Raw genomic sequence first — 19,908 nt, 5'->3', positions numbered from 1 at the left:
TAATATTTGGTAAAGCAATTATAGTAGTATGTAAACGAGTCGAGCTGAGCTTGAGTTACCCTTGACTTGAGCTTGATTAATTAATCCAATTCCAGCTCAAGCTCAAGCTTTATTTTACAGCTCACGAGCCGGCTCATTTAAAATGAAAGAGAATAATTATAATTCCAACAATTGTTATAATTTAAAATAATAAAAACATGAGAAAGAAGTAGCAAATAATAAAAAATAACTTAACAAAGAAAATGAGAATAAAATTTTAAAATATTTTTAACTTTGCACTTAAAATTATAAATGTTAATATATTTTAAGTGCATCTTTTATTAATATTTTTTAAACGAGCTTACTCGCCAGTTAACGAGTCGAGTCAGGGTCAGCTCAAACTTGACTCGCTAGCTCAGTTCACGAGCCATTTATGGAGTCGAGAGCTCAAACTGGCTCACAAATAGCTTCATACACCCCTACTTCATAGTCACTTGTTCAGGCATTACAACCTTTGTGCTTATTTCTCCACTAACTTTCCTAGCAGGGCAAGTTCTACTATTATGCCCCTTTCCCAAGCACAACTTGCAGGAGTAACTCCTCTTAGCCTTACCAGAGTTACCTTCTTCCACCTTACAAGGCTTGCTTTGCCGGCTTTGTTCTTTTTTCATTGTTGATCTTCCACACGTGCGAAGGTTATGTCCCCGTGCCCCGCACAACGAACACCTGAACCTCATCTCACTTGAAGCCCCCCTTAGTACTTGGCAATAGTGTCTTCTATGTCCTTCCTCCCCACAGTGGCTGCAGTAGAACTTTACTCCTGCAGGATCGACAAAACATCAAAATGAATGATGAACGGGCGCCATTTGGGATCTCTTGTAGTTATATTTTGTTTTAAGAATCCCCTAAATGGTTTGCCATTCTATGCCAAAGAAACATATAAACACAAATATGCAAATGATGTTTTACGCTTCGTTTGGGGTGTCTTTCTTACTGCTTCTTAAAACAACTTTTTAGTATAAAAATTAAAGCTTTTGTACTAGAAAGTTGTTTTAAGAAACAGTAAAAAAGCCGTCCAAAATGAGAGCTATTATTTTGTGCGGACACCGGTTGATTCTCCTATCCGATTATGCTTAGGTACTGAGGGATACCGAGCTCGATACTTGACGTGGCGCATTTTTATTGGTCTCCGGACTTTGCACAAAATATTTTTTTTTCCAAAATGAGGCCTAGTTTTATGCATAAATATGGATCATATGCCAAGGAAAAAAGAAATCATTCATATTGCTTCTATGCATGACTTGTTTAGCTCATATGCTGAATGCATGTGTCTATCACAAAAAATGTATGTAGAGATGCTGCATGCGTACATATTGTTTTTGTTGATGAACAATGTAGCTTCAACATAATAACCTTTCATTGCCATGCTTCTCTTAAGACGGTTCTCTGGATCACTGAAGTAAGCTTTGGAGATTTCAGAAGCACGTTTCCTTGCTGCAGGAGTTCCTTTTGTTTTCTTTCAAGAAATGAAATAAAAATAAAAGGGAATTTAATCTAACGAAGCAAATTTAAAATGTAAAGACAAACTAAAATAAGTAACTAGAAGGAACTGCTATAACTTTTGCACATGAAAGAATGTGAAAAATGTTTCAGAAAAGAAGTCAGTTATTCAAAGATCAAAACCTTGATTGCAGACACTCTCTGCGCATATAGCACTGGATCTTGGTGTATCATCTTCATTCTCTTGCTGAATAGCCCAGTTTTAGCATTTAGACTCTGCAATCATGAAATTAGGAAGAATAAATTGAGTGATAATTATATTCAAACAGTAAAGAATTTATTAAAAACAAGGTAATAGTGATGTAGTTAGCATATGTACAAGGGAGATAAGAAGAGATAAAATTCAATTTAGAACTATTAAGTAGTAAAATGAATAAAACAAAGATAACATGACCATAAATTGAGTAAAACGATTGCAAAATTGATGCAACCGAAAAACAACCTTGGTTCTAGGAATGCAAATTGCAAACTTCCTTTTAATATAACAAAAATAAACATCGATAGAACAAAATAACACACCACTTTAAATTTACATTAAACAGAACAAAACAACACCTTACCCCTTCCCATAAAACAGGTCAAAACAACACTTCAAATTTCAATAAATCAGAAAACAAAAATACTTTGCAACTTATAAAAGTTTCGAGAAGGATACAAGCGGAATGAAAACCGTGGAGAGAAGACGTAGATAGAAGTCCAAGATGAATTAGTAGAGGAAAGGTAGAAGAGGATACTCGCAAGCTAAAAATCCGGAGGTTTCACATTAAAAAAATTCATCAAATCTCTTTCTTTCACAAAGGAAATCAGCAACTTTATACTGGAGAGGAAGGGGGAAAATACATTAAATGCTCTCCTAAATGAGCCACGCAAGCAGCCAAAAGAACTCAATCAAATAGCCACCATGAAGGGAAGTCAAAACATCATTTATAGGAATCAACAAGGAGTAAAAGACAAACAGCCAGTAGCAAGGAAATCGAGAAAGCAGGGAATCTGAGCCAGCAGGGAGACCGAAGGGCCAGCAGCAGGGAAACCGAAATCTAACAGGAAAATAGTGAGCCAACAGGGAAAACTAAAGGGCCAACAGGCAATCGAGGAGCTAAAAACAAGTAACGAACAACCACAGGAGAAAGAGAGCTAGAAACACAAGTGAAAAAAAAAAAAAAACATAAAATAGCTAGCCTTGACTGCATCAAAAATATAATTATTACTTCATTTAATATTCAACAGCAACAAATGGAGAACTAATAAAATTCAGTGACAGATAGTTGACCTAAGTTTCCTGCATATGATGATAATGATGCACCATGAAACTAATGAAACATGATGAGAGAAAGGTTCCCACAAATCTCCAAGTAGCAGAGTTCAACGAGAACCAAATATAATGCCGAGCAAAACAATTGGCATTACTGTAAAGCACAAAGCCTTGAAGACTTCACCTCCTAAATTATAACAATGGGCATAGTTATATGAGGCTGCAATCCTAGATTCTAATGAGTTCTTTGCTATTTAAGTATTTAGTAGAATTATAAAATCAGAGAATGAGCTGTGCAATTGAGTACCACATAAATAATCTACCACATAAATAATCTTCTGATGGCAAGATGATAAATAAACATATAAATTCTCTTTATCAAACTAAGCATAAATTTAACAGTGCAATCTCACATAAATAAATTAGTGTAGCTTTGAGTCCCCCTCAATTTGTTTTATTCATGAGACATGAGTAATCTCTTTACAATGTAAGGGTACATTTTTTTGGAGTTTCACTCAAGCACTTTGTAGCTCTTTCTTTGCACATTATAGCATGAGACCAGTCATTCAAAGGGAGAAGTTAGCCTAGTCCATATAAAAACAATTAAATTGGCAACATACAACCTATCATATGAAATCCAAAGAAAAATAGGGAAGATTTTCAAGAAAGAAACTAACTCTCAATGATCTGCTGATCTTCAAACTAACTTCAGGAGTTGGTGATCGATATATTCTTCTAGATTTTCTCCCAGCATCCACCTTTATGTCTAGTCTGTCGACCTCATCATCTTCTTTCACTTTAAAGAGAGAGCTGACAGGTGAATGAAAAAATAGGTATGATATACAAATACAAGTTAAGCCTTAAATCATCAAAGAAGTTTTATAAATAACATTATTCGTTCATGGAGAGTATCCATATTGTACCACCTCATAGCAATTTAAAACAAGGGGCTATAAACGAACTGAGTCGAGCTAAGTACTATCTTGTTCAAGTTCAATCATTTATTTATCGAGTTCAAGTTAAACTTAAATAAAATCTAAGTTTTATAATTTTATTCAAGCTTGTTTATTAGTTTCCATATTGAATATGAGTCATAATCAAGCTTTAATTGATCCTAATTAATAATAAGCATGATATTAATGATTTACATATAAAGCCTTAATATTAGGCATAATTGAATTTATAGATTTTAATCAAAATTGACATATTTAATTGGTATTAAGTCATTTGGTGAATTCAAAAGTTATTAAGAAAATATTTTAATCTCTATATCTAGTCATTTGTTGGATATTTTCATCTTACTTATACTTATAATAATATGCATAATTTTTAAGGTGCATAAAATATAACAAAATTGATATAATTACACAACAGTTAACAAATAAGCAATTACTCAATCATTAAATTTATATTTTATTGAGTTATTATCCAACAATATGTTAAACAATAACTGAGCATATTCATAATCATAAATGAACATGTGAGATTGTATTCAAATTTGCTCATTTATCTAAGCAGCTTTTTAACTTTTGTTCAAGCATGTTCGATTGTGTAAGCAATGAGTCTTATATGAATCATGGTTTAAAATTGCGCAATATGAGGCTCGCCTTTGCGCAATTCCAGTAAAAAACGCCTCGATGCTTACGCCTCGAGTTTTTTTATGAGGCTTGCGCCTCAACTTGGTTGAGGCCCGCCTGGCCTCACTGGCATGAGGCTTACGCTTCACGCTATATATATTAAAACTTACATAAATATTGAAGTAAATGCTCGACATTGGACTCTATAGGAGAGGAGGGAGGGGAGAGAGCAGTTCATCATAATGATGATTCAAATGAAGAACCCCTTAGTGATGACAGTGCTGATGACTTATGAGTTCTTATGTGATATGTCATTGCTATTTATTTTTGGAAATTGAAATTATATTTTAATGAAAAGAATATTGAGATTTGGGAAAGATAGAATTTTGAGTTGAACTATATTTCATGTTGTCTTATTATTGGGATATTTTGATTTCACTTCATATCTTATGTTTTTTTATGTTTTATATTATTCATTCATTAGTATATAAAAAATTTATCATTTTATGTTTACGCAATCTTTTCATTTTGAGGCTTACGCCTTGAGGCTTACGCCACGCCTCACGAATGAAAAACGCCTCAATACCTGAATACACAATTTTAAACATTGATATGAATGAGTATAAAGCTATTCATCAAGGACACTAAGCTATATGAATTCAAAGATTTATTGAAGTACAAAATTTTAGCACACAATTCTTGGAGAAATTATTACGTGCAGAGTTCAGACGTAGCTCTACGTCCGGACTCCAATAAAATGTTTACACGGGCATCCCAATGACCTGACCCGGTGCAATGGTGAAATATTTTAACCAAATTCATGAAAATTTTAAAATCGCGACATTACAAAAGTCCCACCATTCAGAGTCGTTTTGTTTTTCATTGTCGTTTCCTTTTAAGCTTCTCAGTTCAGGAGCTATTCAACTTCGAACAGGGATCACTATCATATTCTAAGAGAAATTATTAGGAGCGGACGCTGAAGTTAAGGTCAGATTTATCTTCACTGGATATGTGATATGCCAAAGCTATTGGTTATGCAAATGCTTTATGTAAAATACTTGTTAGGATTTAGGGTTTATGTAAAATGTTTGTTAGGGTTTAGGGTTTATGAAAAATTTATGTCAAACATGATATTTTTTTTCTTAATACAAACAATGCATTGCTGTGTATTGCTGTATATTACTGTGTATTATTGTGTATTGTTATGTATTGCAGTATACAAAGCTGTGTATTTAACTATGTATTGCTGTGTATTACTGTGTATTGCAGTGTATTGTTATGTATTGCTGTGTATTTAGTTGTGTATTATTGTATATTGCTGTGTATTGTTGTGTATTGCATAGCTATTTATTATAGATATTATGATCAAAATGTTGTTAAAACCCTATACATGTTGCAAATGTATGTTCCAAAGATCACTTTTCGTTATAGAACATCAACATTTAGAGTTACTTGCAACTCTTTGGTTAAAAGTTTTGGCAAGAATTTCATGGGCAGATTAAAGGAATTACATCTACATCAATTTCTGGAGATCACTAACTTCCAGCAGAATGTTCCTCTAATATAAATGATATTGTTATTATGGGATGTGTCAAAACAATACTTCATCGTCAAGAGGTATGAGCTACCATTCACTGTAGATGATGTGGCTCTTGTTATTGGATTACCAAACAAAGATGCTGCATTCAACATGGATAGCGAGACATCATCAACATATTCTGCAATTGATATTAAACATGATATGTCAAGAATTGAAAAATCAATACATAGTAATATACAATAATACATCAATACAAAATAATACACAATAATACACAACTCAATAGACATCAATACACAACTCAATTAACAGCAATACACAGCTCAATTAATAGGAATACATATGATACATAGTAATACATAGCAATACATAGTAAAACACAACAATACACAATAATACAAAGCTCAACACAATGTTTATTAACAAAAAATAAACACATTTACAACATAATTTTTCTGTGTATTGCTATAAGCTTATATATAAGATTGTACATAGCAATACACGATATGTATTAGAAAAAAAAACATTTCTAACATAATTTCACTATTACACATAGTTTGACGAATACACCCTAAATCCTAAATATATATATATTTACTAATTTACATTAACTAATGTTTTTTGCAGCATTCGACATATAAATAATGAAGAATACATCCTAAACCCTAAAAAATTATATATTACATTAAAACATAGTAAAATTGGAATGAGTTTAAAATTTACCAATAATAACCCTAATTTTTCTCCCATGATTAGTTGTAGTAAGTCTCCTGGACCGTTTTGCATACCACATTTTCATCTCCTTCCCCTTGTTTCTCATTTTCTTTCTCAGTAGGTAAAATGTGATATTCCGCTCACAAAATCCTAAATATTTGGATGCTTTCGAGATTTATTTTTTAAAAAGGTAAAAACGAGTTTGTCCTCGATTGGGTGCAGGTCGCTAAGAAAAATAATAAATATAAATATTAAATATCCACATGTCAGGTATTTTTTGAAAGTCCGTACATAGAGCTATGTCCAAACTCCGCACATAATAATTTCTCCAATTCTTGAGCAACATACCTCAGGGTTTCATTCCAAGACAATAATAAATCATTTTATGATGTAATAAGCCAAATAATTGATTATTTAGACAAGATACACAAACAGGATATTTGGGTCGAGAAATCAAAGTGAATAAGTCCAGAACAATGACCAATAAGTGGAGCTCACTTGGCTATTCATGCAACTTGGTGCAAAGGAGAAATGAAAAGAATTTTTTTCAAGCAGAAACCGTGCTTGATTTTTAACTTGGATGCTCTTTCAATGTTTGGTTCAATACATTCTACCTTTCAATGTTTGCTTCAATACATTCTACTCAGCTTCCTAGGATTAGAGTTTTGAATATTTTACTAAATTTAGTTGTTCTTCATTGTTTTTGGGCTCTAGCGACGTCTAGAGATTTGGACAAGAAGTCGGATCCTCCTCGTCAATTGAGGATCAATTGTATCTTGTTTTTCTTTCCATCTATTATCAATATAATTGTTTATTGTTAGTGTTTCCACCAATTTCATCTTATTTCTGGTTTTGAACCGTGCTGAAATTCAAATTCAGCCAAGTTAATTTTGATTTCTACAAGTGTTCCTATTCAGTAAATATACTAGCCATGTATATGCTAATGAATGTAACCTTTTTGTCTAGCCCAGAATAAGCATATCATGCTATTTCTTTTTTTTTAGTTTATTTGAATATATATTAAATCCAACCTAGGTTAAAGAAAGGTAGAGGTAGTTTGGAAAAAAACTATTAGAAAGTATTAAAAATGACATTTTTTATTAGAGTTAAATAAGAATTTGACTCTTAAATAGAACATAAATGAAAAAAAAAAAAAATGGATTTCATGTAGCCGACCCCATTAGTAGGATAACGGTTGTTCAAAACTTGTAGTTGACTTCATAGAAGCACGTGGTAGGCAAGTTAGACCGCGTAGGTTAAAGTTTCAGTAGATTGAATTCCAAGAGTTGACAACATTTCAAACCTAATGGTAAGTTTGCAAATAAATGATTTTGTAAATTAGATACTTGATTGATTATATATATATATATATATATATATATTATAATATATATATATATATATATATGATATATATATATTATATATATATTATGTCTAGAATGATATAAACTAAATCAATTTAATAGAAATTTGACCAAAGTCAATAGAGATTAATCATGCAAGGAAAAAAAAACTAAATTGGTTTTTAATTATAGACTAAAGGCAGTAGGAATTTCCATTATAATACTGGTTAATTATATGCATCTAATAGCACAAATTTAATTCAAGTATATCATAGTTTCACCTAGATCGAGCTTTCTCCCAAGGTCGCTCATCGTATGACTCTTCCCAGATCACACACTCTCCCAAGCATTGCCGGCATGTCTTAACGCCCTGTCATGAATTTAAAATTGATTTTTGTCACATTTATTGTTGTGAAACAAAACATCAAACTTAAAATCATTTCAATAGAAAGCAATGCGCATATTGTAATTAGAGAAGATTTGAATATAAGACAATAACTTCATATTATTTTATTAAATGTGAATATTTATGAAATTATTAAGAGTAATTACAAAGAATATGACATGACGTGCATATTTGTTTGATAGAATTCCTCATGTATGAATTATTCTAATCATCAAAACAAACAACAGTTTGTTTAAATTATAACCTGCAATATATAATAACAAGTTTAAGAAGCAACAATCATGGGCAACAATACTCAAATAAACACAAAAAGGCACCTTTCCAGTACACTGAAAACAATCAGGTCTTGATCTATCAACTCCACACTCGGGGCATGGTGTATAACCCCTTCCCCGACAACCTGGACAAGGTAACTCTCTGATGTACTGGCCATTTGGACCAAACCATGATCTCACCTTTTCTGGAAATGGTCTAACATTCCTATGAAAGCAAATCATGCTAGATATATTAGAGAAAGCAAATCTATAAACATGTTTTAGTAGCATCTATATTTCTTTGCGAGCAAATCATGCATATATATTCAGTCGTTTGGGTCACATAAAAATTTTGATGCACTGTAATAGTTAGCTATATTCATGATTTTACCTTTATTGAGGTTCCATGATGAAGAGAGATAAAAAAAATGTTTTCAAAACAAAATGATTAAAATAGCAAATACCTTGGTTTTGTCAATAATTAACTCCGACCATACAAATCAGTAATTAAAATAGCAATGTAAAACAATTTTCTATAGAATCTCCTAGTGGCAGAATATAATTAACAAACTTTTAAACAAGGCATAAGCAACTCAACAATCACACTTGATCTAAAAATTTCGCTCAATATGCGTAGTGCTTAATTGTCAATATATTCTCTTTTGAAAAAAAATGTGTTAAATGTGACATGGAAATGGGAAAGAAGAATGGGTGATGCTTTTTTTTCAATGCTTTTTGCTCTATTTTTAGGAGGAAATAGATGAAGAAACACTATCAAACAAAGTATAGGACTGATGTAGGACTAGGTATTGATTTAAATGAAATAAGATGTTGCACTCTTCAAGTAAGATAAATAAGAATTAAAAACGTTAGCTACTAAATGATAATTGAAAACAAAAGAGAGGTGGCTTCGCTTAGGCCAAATCACACGCTAAAAGTTAAGATCACCAAAGCAATTAGAATTTCAACATATGCAAATTAAGAAGATTTTCAATAGCATCCCTAGGTTAACAATGAGATTAGAAAGCATAGAAAGTCAAAACTCATACCCTACGTTTACTAAGCATTGACAAATAGCTTTGCACGATTCCTTGTGCTTGATTCACAACCTACAAGAGAAGAAGATTAGGAGAAAATTGAACATGAGGAAAAATTCACCCTCTCCATGGGACGGTGGTGATTTTCCACTGAACGGTGGATAGCTGCTCTTCGATGGCTTTGAACAAGGTGAAGATGATACGCTCCAAGTACTCCTTGGCGGAATTGTCTACTTCCGGATTGACGTCGAAGAAAGGTGACCGGAGGATGTCGACGAAGCTTTGTTCGTTGTAGACGAAATCGGAGTCAAGATCGGGATTGGCCATGCATCGATTTCGTAGTGTTGAAGTGTTGTAGACGACGTTCTTGCTCTCCTTGAAGATTCCCTTTGAGAGAAAGAAGTTTCTCTCAAGAATTCAAGGGGAGGAAAGGGTGAGAGGTGGCCAGCCAAAGGAAGAGACTTGGTGAAGAAATTGGTTCAGATTTTGGGGAGAAAGGATGGAGGGAATTAATAAATTCTTTCCCCTAATTAATCCTTTAATTTGGAAAGGATTTAATGGGGATTTGGAGAGAGGAAGGGGGCAGTTAGGAGAGAGGGAGAAACTTTGAAGTCTTCCCAAAGAGAGAGGCTTGAAGTTTGGAAACTAGTCAAGAAGGGGACAAGCATGGGGCCGATGGCATAGGGAGAGAATTTGGGGGAAATAAGCAAGGGTTATGACTTTCTTAAATTGGATTCTCAAATTAGGACATAGGATTTAATTCTAATCTAATTCAAATTAAATTTGGATTTGATTTTTAGAAAATTTCCTAAAAGAGGATTCTATTTTAGGAAACATTTCAAAATTCAAATTTGATTTGAATAATTGAAATTGTAAACCTTTCCAAAAGAGAAAATCTAGGATAGGAAAGTAATGATGAGGGAATTGAAAATTTGGAAGCAAGGGGGAAAGGGGAGGACGGCGGCTAGGCTAGGGTCTGGATTAGGGTTAGGTGGAGGAATTAAGTGGGTCACCCAATCAAGGGGAACCACCTTGGATGGCCGGCGGCTAGGCGGAGTGGGGAAAGGACCTTGGTCGGCGGTGGGGTGGTGGATGTAGCAGGCGGTGGGAAATTTGGAGGGGGTCGTGGAGTAGAAGGGAAGGGAGAGAGAAAGAGGAGGAAGACAAGAAGAAACTAGCCACGAACCCGGACTCTTCCAAGGTTGGTGCGTGATCCGCTTCCCTCTCCAAGGGATTTCTCTCCAAAGACCCTCAAGCTCTCACAAGAACTCAATGTGCAGAAATTTCATTAAAATTCATTCATTCCTTCAAAAGAAACATAAAGGGGCTATATATAGCCTCATACAATACAACAACATTGTTGTATTGTATGAGGCTATATAGCCTCATACAATGAACAGGAAAAAAAAAAGACAACATATTCCTTAGGGCTTACACATGACAAACCTTTTAAGTAAGGGAAAAAAAGGGAAATGAAACTAAAACAAATACATAAAGAAAATAAATAAAACTAATACATATGAGGAATCAAAAATAGATCGGCGCGATCGTGGCCGTAGATCGTCGGCCACGTCACTGATATGCTTTCCATGATTTGATGTCCCATCAAGGACACGCTATATTACAGTTGAAAAGTTTATTGCAATTTTGTCTTAGGAAAAAAAAAAGCTAATTTGTAGTGCGAAAAAATCATCTTATAGTTATTATATAAGTATCTTAATATTTCTAATAAAATATCCTCATCATTGATCATTTACCATAAACTTCACACATTTTATTAAGAGCTTCTGACTCATAGTTTTCCTTGCTTCATAATAAGCATTCATTAATTTTATTAAATCAATTTATTTTCTATTAATTTAAGGAAGTGACTTCCTATATAAAATGTGTAAATCATACAAGAAGTTGTCAAGGATGCATGGTTTAAAATTGCACAATATGAGGCTCGCCTTGAGGCCCACCTTTGTGAAATTCCAGTAAAAAAACCTCAATGCTTGCGCCTCGAGTTTATTTTATGAGGCTTGCGCCTCAACTTGGTTGAGGCCCGCCTTGAGGCTAGCCTCGCCTCACTGGCATGAGGCTTACGCCTCATGCTATATATATATTAAAACTTATATAAATCTTGAAGTAAATGCCCGACATTGGACTCTATAGGAGAGGAGGAAGGGGAGAGAGCAGTTCATCATAATGATGATTCAAATGAAAAACCCCTTAGTGATGACAGCGCTGATGACTTATGAGTTCTTATAAGTTTCTAATGATAGAGCTAAGCCTCAACTTTGTTCATTTGGATTTGGAACTGGCATTGCCAATTTTAGAGTATTTTTTGTGTTTCTTAAAAAAAATATTATAATTTAAAAACTTAGTCACCCATCCACCATTATGTTCAAAAATATTATGCATAGAAGTTTTTAAATGCTTTATTTTTGTGCTAACTTTATAAATATGTAGCCATCATATTTTTTCCATGCTACCAGAAGTGAGCATTCCTTGGAATCCCACCTAGCTCATTTTTTTTCCATGCTATCAAGAGGGAGCACTCCTTGAACTCCCACCTAGCTCATTTTTTCTTTCTCTCTCTCTTAATATTAAGCAGTAAATCTCTTTGTAAAAACTTTACCATTTCTCTTTCAACTTCATAAAATTATTCCATTAATATCCACATGTGTACCATGTTTAACATTCTAAAATTAAAACCAAGTCGCATTCTCTCTCTCTCTCTCTCTCTATTGTTATGACTTCCTCATTTATAATTTCTCCTACAATATTCACCTTATCTCCAAAACCTCCAACCCTTCCCATTCTTTGCATTAATATTGTTGGCAATTCATGATTCTCTCTCTCTCTCTCTCTCTATGTTTCTATTTATCTATTCATGTAAATCTTCCCATATCCTTCAAACCTTTTCATCCACTTGGGCCCTTCCCCTCTTATATTAGTTAATTAATTTCCCCATCAAACTCAATTGATTATGCACAATCCTAACAAACTTGCATACAAATTTCATCCACTGCTAATTTCCCTATGAATTATCTCTCTTTCTCTCTCTACATACAAGCATGAATCACCCATCATGAAACAAAAAGCTCAACCTATTCCTCTACCACTTAGTAGACAAAAATTCAAAATTCTTATAAAGTTATGTGAATTTAAATATATATTTCATAAATACATATTTTATTATACATTTTGGCATTTTAATTATTGAGGAAATTTGAAAAGAAAACTATTTTATTAGTTTTTAAAAGATCAAATAATTGTTGTTGCTAGTAAAATTTATTTTGCAAAAGTATTTAAGTTTGGTTTTATAAATTTATTGAAAAAAGATAATATGAATATCGCATATGAATAGTATAATAGCCAATATTTCTCAGTTATAATTAGTATATTGTTCAAAAATTTATTGATAAACAAAAGCTTAAATGCCCATCACATATTTCACTAATTTAAGATGTTTATTTAGAATTTAAAAATGCATTATATGTTAACTTTCTATTGCAAATATATAATTGCATATGAGTGTATTTGATGTAGCGTAATTAAATTATCATTATCTTTCTTTTATTACTTCAAATTTAATTGTTATTTTTCTTTCTTTTAATTATCATAGGGAACATGGTTAAATAGTAGATTAGAATTACTTAATTATTAATTTAATCTTGTAGAATTAGTTCAAGATTTATGTAATAGTCAATTATGATTATTGGAAAGAAATGATGTTTAGCATGCTCTTCCTCCTTTGGTTGTGTGTACTGATCATTCCATCCTTCTCCTTCTTCCTTGAGTTTTTAAACATTTTAGCAAATTCTCTGATTTCACTTCATATCCCGTCAAAACCCAACTTTGTTCCGAAAATCACAACCTTATCTATAAGACAGGTTCAATATCTAAAGAACACTTAACAGCATGACATTGCTGATTAACATAATGTGATACAATAATCAATTGTTCTTTAGCTAATATATCACAAGAGTCATCAATCAAAATAAAACAAAAAAGATCTCCAACCTCCTTCAGACCTCCAATGTGAAGTTAAAAAAAAAAAAAAAAGCCTTCCCAATTTGAATTAAAAAAAAAAAAAAAAACTTTAATCAACCTCATTTCCTTAACCTTCTGATCTAAAAGTTAACATGGTTGATATAAGTTGCTCCAAGCAGCAACACTGGTGAGATAATTACTCACTAGATAAACGATCGACTACAACAACTGTTCTAACTACCCTAACAGTGATCTGAAACTTATGTAGTTCATCTTCTACTATTGAACTTAGGTTTCGCCGTCTAATAGAAGGTTGAGATAAGGTTTAGTGAGGGGGCATGATATTTTAACCTTCTCCACAATGGAATTGGTTGCCTTCTTTATAGTATTTCATTAAGAGGTTAAGATATCCAATCGAATTTTCATTCCCCTCTCACATATTTGCTTTCCTGGAAGTCTCAAATAGGGTTCAACTTATTTTCCACTAAAAAACTTAGCATACAAAACTTTGCAAAAAGAACAATTCTTTTCAGGGAAGCAGATGAGAAAAATTTTTCATGTGTTCTGAAGCACTGCCGCAAAATTCAGGATACACAACCATTGGAATGAATAATGGAAAATAATCAACCAGAATAACATTTTCCCAGGACAAACTAAAATATCATTGCAGTATGAAGAACATAAAAGGCCAAACCTCGGGCGTGAATCCACTTCAAGCTCTAGTAGCTCCTTGGAAGGATCAAAATCATGCTGCAAGAAGATAGAAATTTTTCTGAAGGGATTGATCACCCATACGAGTCAAAGAATTAACGAAAAAGAAGAATGGGAAGAACGATGCCAAAATTTCAGAAAAAGAACATACGAGAGTTGAATTGTCGTTCATGGAACAAGGGATTCGCCAAGGAGCGACACCGATCGTCCGTGTGGCGGAAATGAAGGAGGCCCGCAGCTGCCTGCCTTTCCATCTCTCTAGAAGAAATGAGTGCCTAGGCGAAGTGCATATGGAGAACATTTCATTTCCTTGAATAAACCTAAGTTCACTGGCAATACAGTATATCGACGGCCGGTGGCAGTGGGCAAAGCGATTGCAGAGGAGCGAGAGAGCGAGCGGGGAGAGGCCGTCCCGTATCGATGTAATTTTCTGGGATTCAGAAAAATAGCTCTTAAAATTATCTCATTTATGAGAGAAATTATTAAGTGTGGCTTTCCGACTTATTAGAGTTATGTTAACATAAGATTAATATATATTGTATATTAGTTTTGTATATATTATTTATTGTATGTAAAATATCAACACTGTCATTGACAGGTCCCAAGTTCTGGATGAGAAAAGTGGAGGGTTGCGTTAGGTAGTCGACAGTCAGCATAAAATTTGTCGAACAATAATGACATGAATCATTTAAGAAATTGTGTTAATGCTAGGGCGTCCCCTGGAAGCGACGCGCTGTATGGCCTGAATACAGTGACAATTGTGCAAGGGCCGCTGCACCGGCGCCCGGGTGCAGTGTTAAATAGGCAAGGGTTCCCACATCAAGTACGGATGTCGGTAAAGAAGCTAATCCATGAAACTAAAATTAGGATAGGAACTTGGAATATAGGTTCCCTTACAGGAAAATTAATGGAATTATTAGATATTATGATTCATGGGAAGTTAAATATTTTATGCATTCAGGAAACTAAATGAGTTGGAGAGAAGGCTAAGGAAATTGATAGTTTATGATTTAAACTTTGATATTCGGGTAGGAGCTGTACTAGAAATGGTGTAGGTATTATTATAGATAAGAGTTTAAAGGATAATGTTATAAAAATTAATATGATTGGAGATAGAATTATAGCTTTAAAGATTGTTGTTGATGATAAGATTGCTAATATTATAAGTGCTTATGCTCCTTAAGTAGGCTTGGATATGAGTTCTAAATTAAATTTTTGGAATGACTTAGAAGAATTAATACAAAAGATACCGAAGAAAGAGTTTTTATTGGAGGAGATTTAAATGGACATGTTGGTAGAGAGGTAGATGATTTTAAAAGCATTCATGGTGGACATGGATTTGGAACGACGAATGAAGGTGGCAAGACCATATTGGATTTTTGTTTAGCTTATGATTTTTCAATTGCTAATACCTTATTTAAGAAAAGAAATGAGCATCTCATCACTTATAAAAATGGATATAATACAACCCAGATTGACTATTTTCTTATTAGAAAATTAAATCGTTTAGATTGCAAAGATTGTAAAGTTATTCCGAGTGAAAATTTATGTACCCAACATCGATTATTAGTTTTGGACTTTAAGATAAAGGGGCATAAAATAAAAAATAAAGTAAAACAATTTTCTAGGATTAAATGGGGGCATTTAAAGAATATTAACAAAAATATTTTTGGAGATAAGATTTTAGATCGTAAGATTTTGTCTGTGCATGAGGATGCTAATATTATGTGGAAAAAAGTGGCTAGTGATATTAAGAATATTGCAAAAGATGTCCTTGGAGTATCAAAGGGAAAAGCTCCTAATAGTAAAAATAGTTGGTGGTGGAATCCTAATGTGCAAGAAAAAATTAAAAATAAGAAGCTTTGTTATAAAAATTGGTTTAATTTTAAAAATTCCGATAATTGGGAAATATATAAAGTTGCTCGTAAGGATGCTAAGAAAGCCATATGCGATGCAAAGACATTAGCTTTTAGTGATTTATATAATAGATTAGATACTAAAGAAGGAGAAAGATATATGTATAAGTTAGCCAAACAAAGAGATAGGAGTAGTAAGGATTTAGTTCAAGTGAAGTGTATTAAAGATGAAGATCAAAAAATACTTTTCTTAGAAGATGATATTCAACAAAGATGGATGAGATATTTTGCTAAACTTTTTAATGAAGATTGTGAAAATAAGATTGACTATAGTGACCTTAGCACCCTAAATGAAAATAAAGATTTATGTTTTTATCGGCATATTAGTAAAACTGAAATTAGAGAGGCTTTAAAGAAAATGAAGGGTGGAAAAGCTGTTGGACCTGATGATATCCCAATAGAGGTGTGGAAATGCTTAGGAGATGAAGGAATTTCATGGCTTACTAAACTTTTTAATACTATTTTGAAGACTAAAAAGATGCCAGATGAGTGGAGAATGAGTATGTTAATTCCTATTTTTAAGAATAAAGGTGATGCACAAGATTGTGCGAATTATAGAGGTATTAAGTTAATGTGTCATACTTTAAAACTATGGGAGCGAGTTATGGAGCATAGGTTGCGGCGTGATACTAATGTTTCTCAAAATCAATTTGGATTCATGCCGGGTAGGTCGACTATGGAAGCCATACATTTATTAAGAGGTTTGATGGAGAAATATAGAGAAAATAAGGAGGATCTACATATGATATTTATTGATTTAGAAAAAGCATATGATAAAGTTCCAAGAGAAGTGCTATGGAGAGTTCTTGAAAAGAAAGGAGTCAATAATGCTTATATTCAAATCATTAAAGATATGTATGCAGGAGCTATTACATGTGTTCAAACACAAGGTGGATTGACCAAGTATTTCCCTATTTCGGTTGGGTTACATCAAGGATCAGCCTTAAGCCCATATCTTTTTGCTTTAGTCATGGATGTTCTCACTAGACATTTGCAAGAGGATGTACCTTGGTGTATGCTTTTTGCTGATGATATTCTTCTTGTTGATAAGACTAGAGAGGGAGTTGAAGGTAAACTTGAATTATGGAGGTCAACCTTAGAGTCTAAAGGTTTTCGCTTGAGTAGATCTAAAACAGAATATATGGAGTGTAATTTTAGTAGTAATAGACCTACTGAAGGGATTGTGACTTTGGGCGATCAAGTCATTAATAAGAGTACACGTTTTAGATATCTTGAATCTATTGTTCAGAGTGATGGTGAAATAGATGGGGATATTATCAACAGAATTCAAGTTGGATGATTGAAGTGGAGGAATGCATCGGGCTTGTTATGTGATAGAAATGTACCCCTCAAACTTAAGGGAAAATTCTATAAGATGATAGTGAGGCCTGCAATGCTTTATGGTGCCGAATGTTGGCCATTAAAAGAGAAGCATAATACTAAGTTAAGTGTGACAGAGATGAGGATGCTCAGGTGGATGAGTGGCTTTACCCTTAGAGATAAGATACGAAATGAACATATACATGAAAAGGTTGGAGTAGCTCCAGTAGAAGATAAAATTAGAGAGAGTCGCCTTAGATGGTTTGGCCACATAAAACGACGGCCTTTCGATGACCCGGTTAGGAGAGTAGAGGTATTAGATTTGACTTATATTAAGAAAGGTAGGGGTAGACCTAAAAAGACTTGGTTAGAAAATATTAGGAATGACCTTTCTTTATTAGATTTAAACGAGAATTTGACTTTTAATAGGACACAATGAAGAAAAAGGATTCATGTAGCCGACCCCACATAGTGGGATAAAGACTTGATGTTGTTGTTGTATTTTTCCAGTCCTTAATTTAAGAAGAAATAAAAACAACGAGGATTTGACTATCAATTCTTAAAAGTAATGCCCTTTTATTATAAAGAGGGTAATTTATAAGGATAGAAATTTCTCTAATATTCTTCTTGACAGGAAATGGCATGAGCTCACAAACCTTGTAGTGGATCTGCTCTAGAGGATGGTATCTGGCTGCAGCTTGAACCATCGGAGCTCAAAACCTCAATGATCTTTGGTGTATTCCTTCAAGATGCCAAAATAATAACTTTTATTAATGATTTGTACCTCTAAATACAAATATTTCGATAAAGAAAGCAACTGAACTCCTCAACAGAGAATAAGGACTATACTGAGAACACCATTCCTCCGTGCAACAAGCCTTTTCCCAGCACCGAAGGGATTCACCATAATATTATGCATCCCATGTACTATGCACTTTACATACCTTCTGAACATCTTAAAGAAGATTTTCAGGCATGCAAGAAAAGATATATAAGAAAAGCGAATATTATATATATATATATATATATATATAAACTAAAAATTTTAGAATTATTTTACAGTTAAAAGTAAGCATGAGCAAAATGCTTCATTTACAAGAAATTGCGGTACATTAAGGGTCATTTTAGAACTTTTTTTTAAAATAGTTTTGCTTACATATATTAATCAAAATCATATTTGCCTATACCTTTCTTATTGCTTTTAAAAAATGATTTGAAATAATTTTAAAAATTAATAACTATAAGAAAATTGATGTCCCAAATTTTAAAATGATTTATAATACCCATAATTTAGATATAAAAAAAATTGCTTTCCTCATATCAGTTATACAAAAGCTTTTGAAAAACACTGTGACGGCCTCAAATAGGAACAATTATTACGTCCGGTGAACGTACGTAGAGGAACGTCCGGTCGGAGGCAAAATCCCGCCAAAAAACTCGGTATTTACTCGGTATTGCTAGGTATTATTTGATAATAAAGAGGAATACAGCTCTGTGAAGATCAATACCGAGTTATACCGAGCTATACCGAGCAATACCGAGTTGTACCGAGTTTTTTCTAGGAAAAACTCGGTATTTTTTGTATAACTCGGTATTGCTCGGTATAACTCGGTATTGGGTCTTCACATGATGGTATTTCTCGTTATTGTTTGGTATTGCTCGGTATTTTCTTGGTATTTCTCATTTTTTGGCGCGATTTTGCCTCCGACCGGAAGTTCCTCTACGTTTGGTCGGAGGACGTATAATTATAGACCCTTTGGTTTCTGTAAAATTGTTACAACGAAATTTGATTTTTTTTAAATAGTTATAAATATTGCATATTTAAAAAAAAAAAAAATAGATATCAACTTTCTTACAACTGCCACATTTAGTTAAATTTATTATAAAATATTATTATTTTCTATAAAATATCTAGAAAATAATAAAAAATTTACTGTTAAATAGGATTGTGGTTGCTATTTGGAAAGCAAATCAATGAAAACATTGCCCCAAACAAACTCCAATTGTGATTTCTTAGATTTTTGGAAGGCAAGAAGACAATCAGAAAAGTAAAACAATAATGAAAAAAGGGTATAAGTTAGGTGAATTGGATGAGTAGGAAAATATTTGTCTCATGGCTAAAGGAGATTTAGTTGAATACATAAAAAACTTAGGAAGTGTTTGCCATTGGAAAAAGAATATGAATTTTCCCATAGAATTTTTTTTTTTAATATTTTGAAAAATGATTGTGGTTCTTTGAAATGGAGAAATAGTTCCTTACATGATCATTCTTTAGTTTTTATTAACCATAAAAGCAAAACAAATTATTGAAAGTGAAG

At 33.0% G+C, this 19,908-nt stretch overlaps 1 protein-coding gene across 1 annotated transcript; it reads right to left on the bottom strand.

The window, feature by feature from the left end:
* Nucleotides 1-248: 248 nt before the first annotated feature.
* On the bottom strand, nt 249-14,781 carry LOC110106648. The gene is made up of 8 exons (XM_020836600.2): nt 14,506-14,781; nt 14,338-14,393; nt 8,692-8,854; nt 8,250-8,338; nt 3,469-3,601; nt 1,663-1,755; nt 1,393-1,495; nt 249-799 (listed from the first exon to the last, which is right to left on the bottom strand). Exons 1-8 carry the CDS (start codon nt 14,653-14,655, stop codon nt 459-461), a joined length of 1,128 nt encoding a protein of 375 aa, XP_020692259.1. The 5' UTR covers nt 14,656-14,781; the 3' UTR covers nt 249-458.
* Between the last annotated feature and the right edge of the window lie 5,127 nt (nt 14,782-19,908).

Source organism: Dendrobium catenatum, unplaced genomic scaffold (assembly GCF_001605985.2).
Source record: "Dendrobium catenatum unplaced genomic scaffold, ASM160598v2 fragScaff_scaffold_998, whole genome shotgun sequence".
Taxonomy (NCBI): Eukaryota; Viridiplantae; Streptophyta; class Magnoliopsida; order Asparagales; family Orchidaceae; genus Dendrobium; species Dendrobium catenatum.
Note: the sequence above shows the minus strand (reverse complement) of the source record. Positions and strands in the feature narration are given on the sequence as shown.

Excerpts from the sequence above, each read along its gene's own strand:
- LOC110106648 (XM_020836600.2), bottom strand. The coding sequence starts at position 14,655 with ATGTTCTCCATATGCACTTCGCCTAGGCACTCATTTCTTCTAGAGAGA. Across the intron at positions 1,756-3,468 it reads AGATCAGCAGATCATTGAGA|AGTCTAAATGCTAAAACTGG; the intron begins GTTAGTTTCTTT and ends TCATGATTGCAG. Across the intron at positions 800-1,392 it reads GAGAAGCATGGCAATGAAAG|GAGTAAAGTTCTACTGCAGC; the intron begins GTTATTATGTTG and ends TCGATCCTGCAG.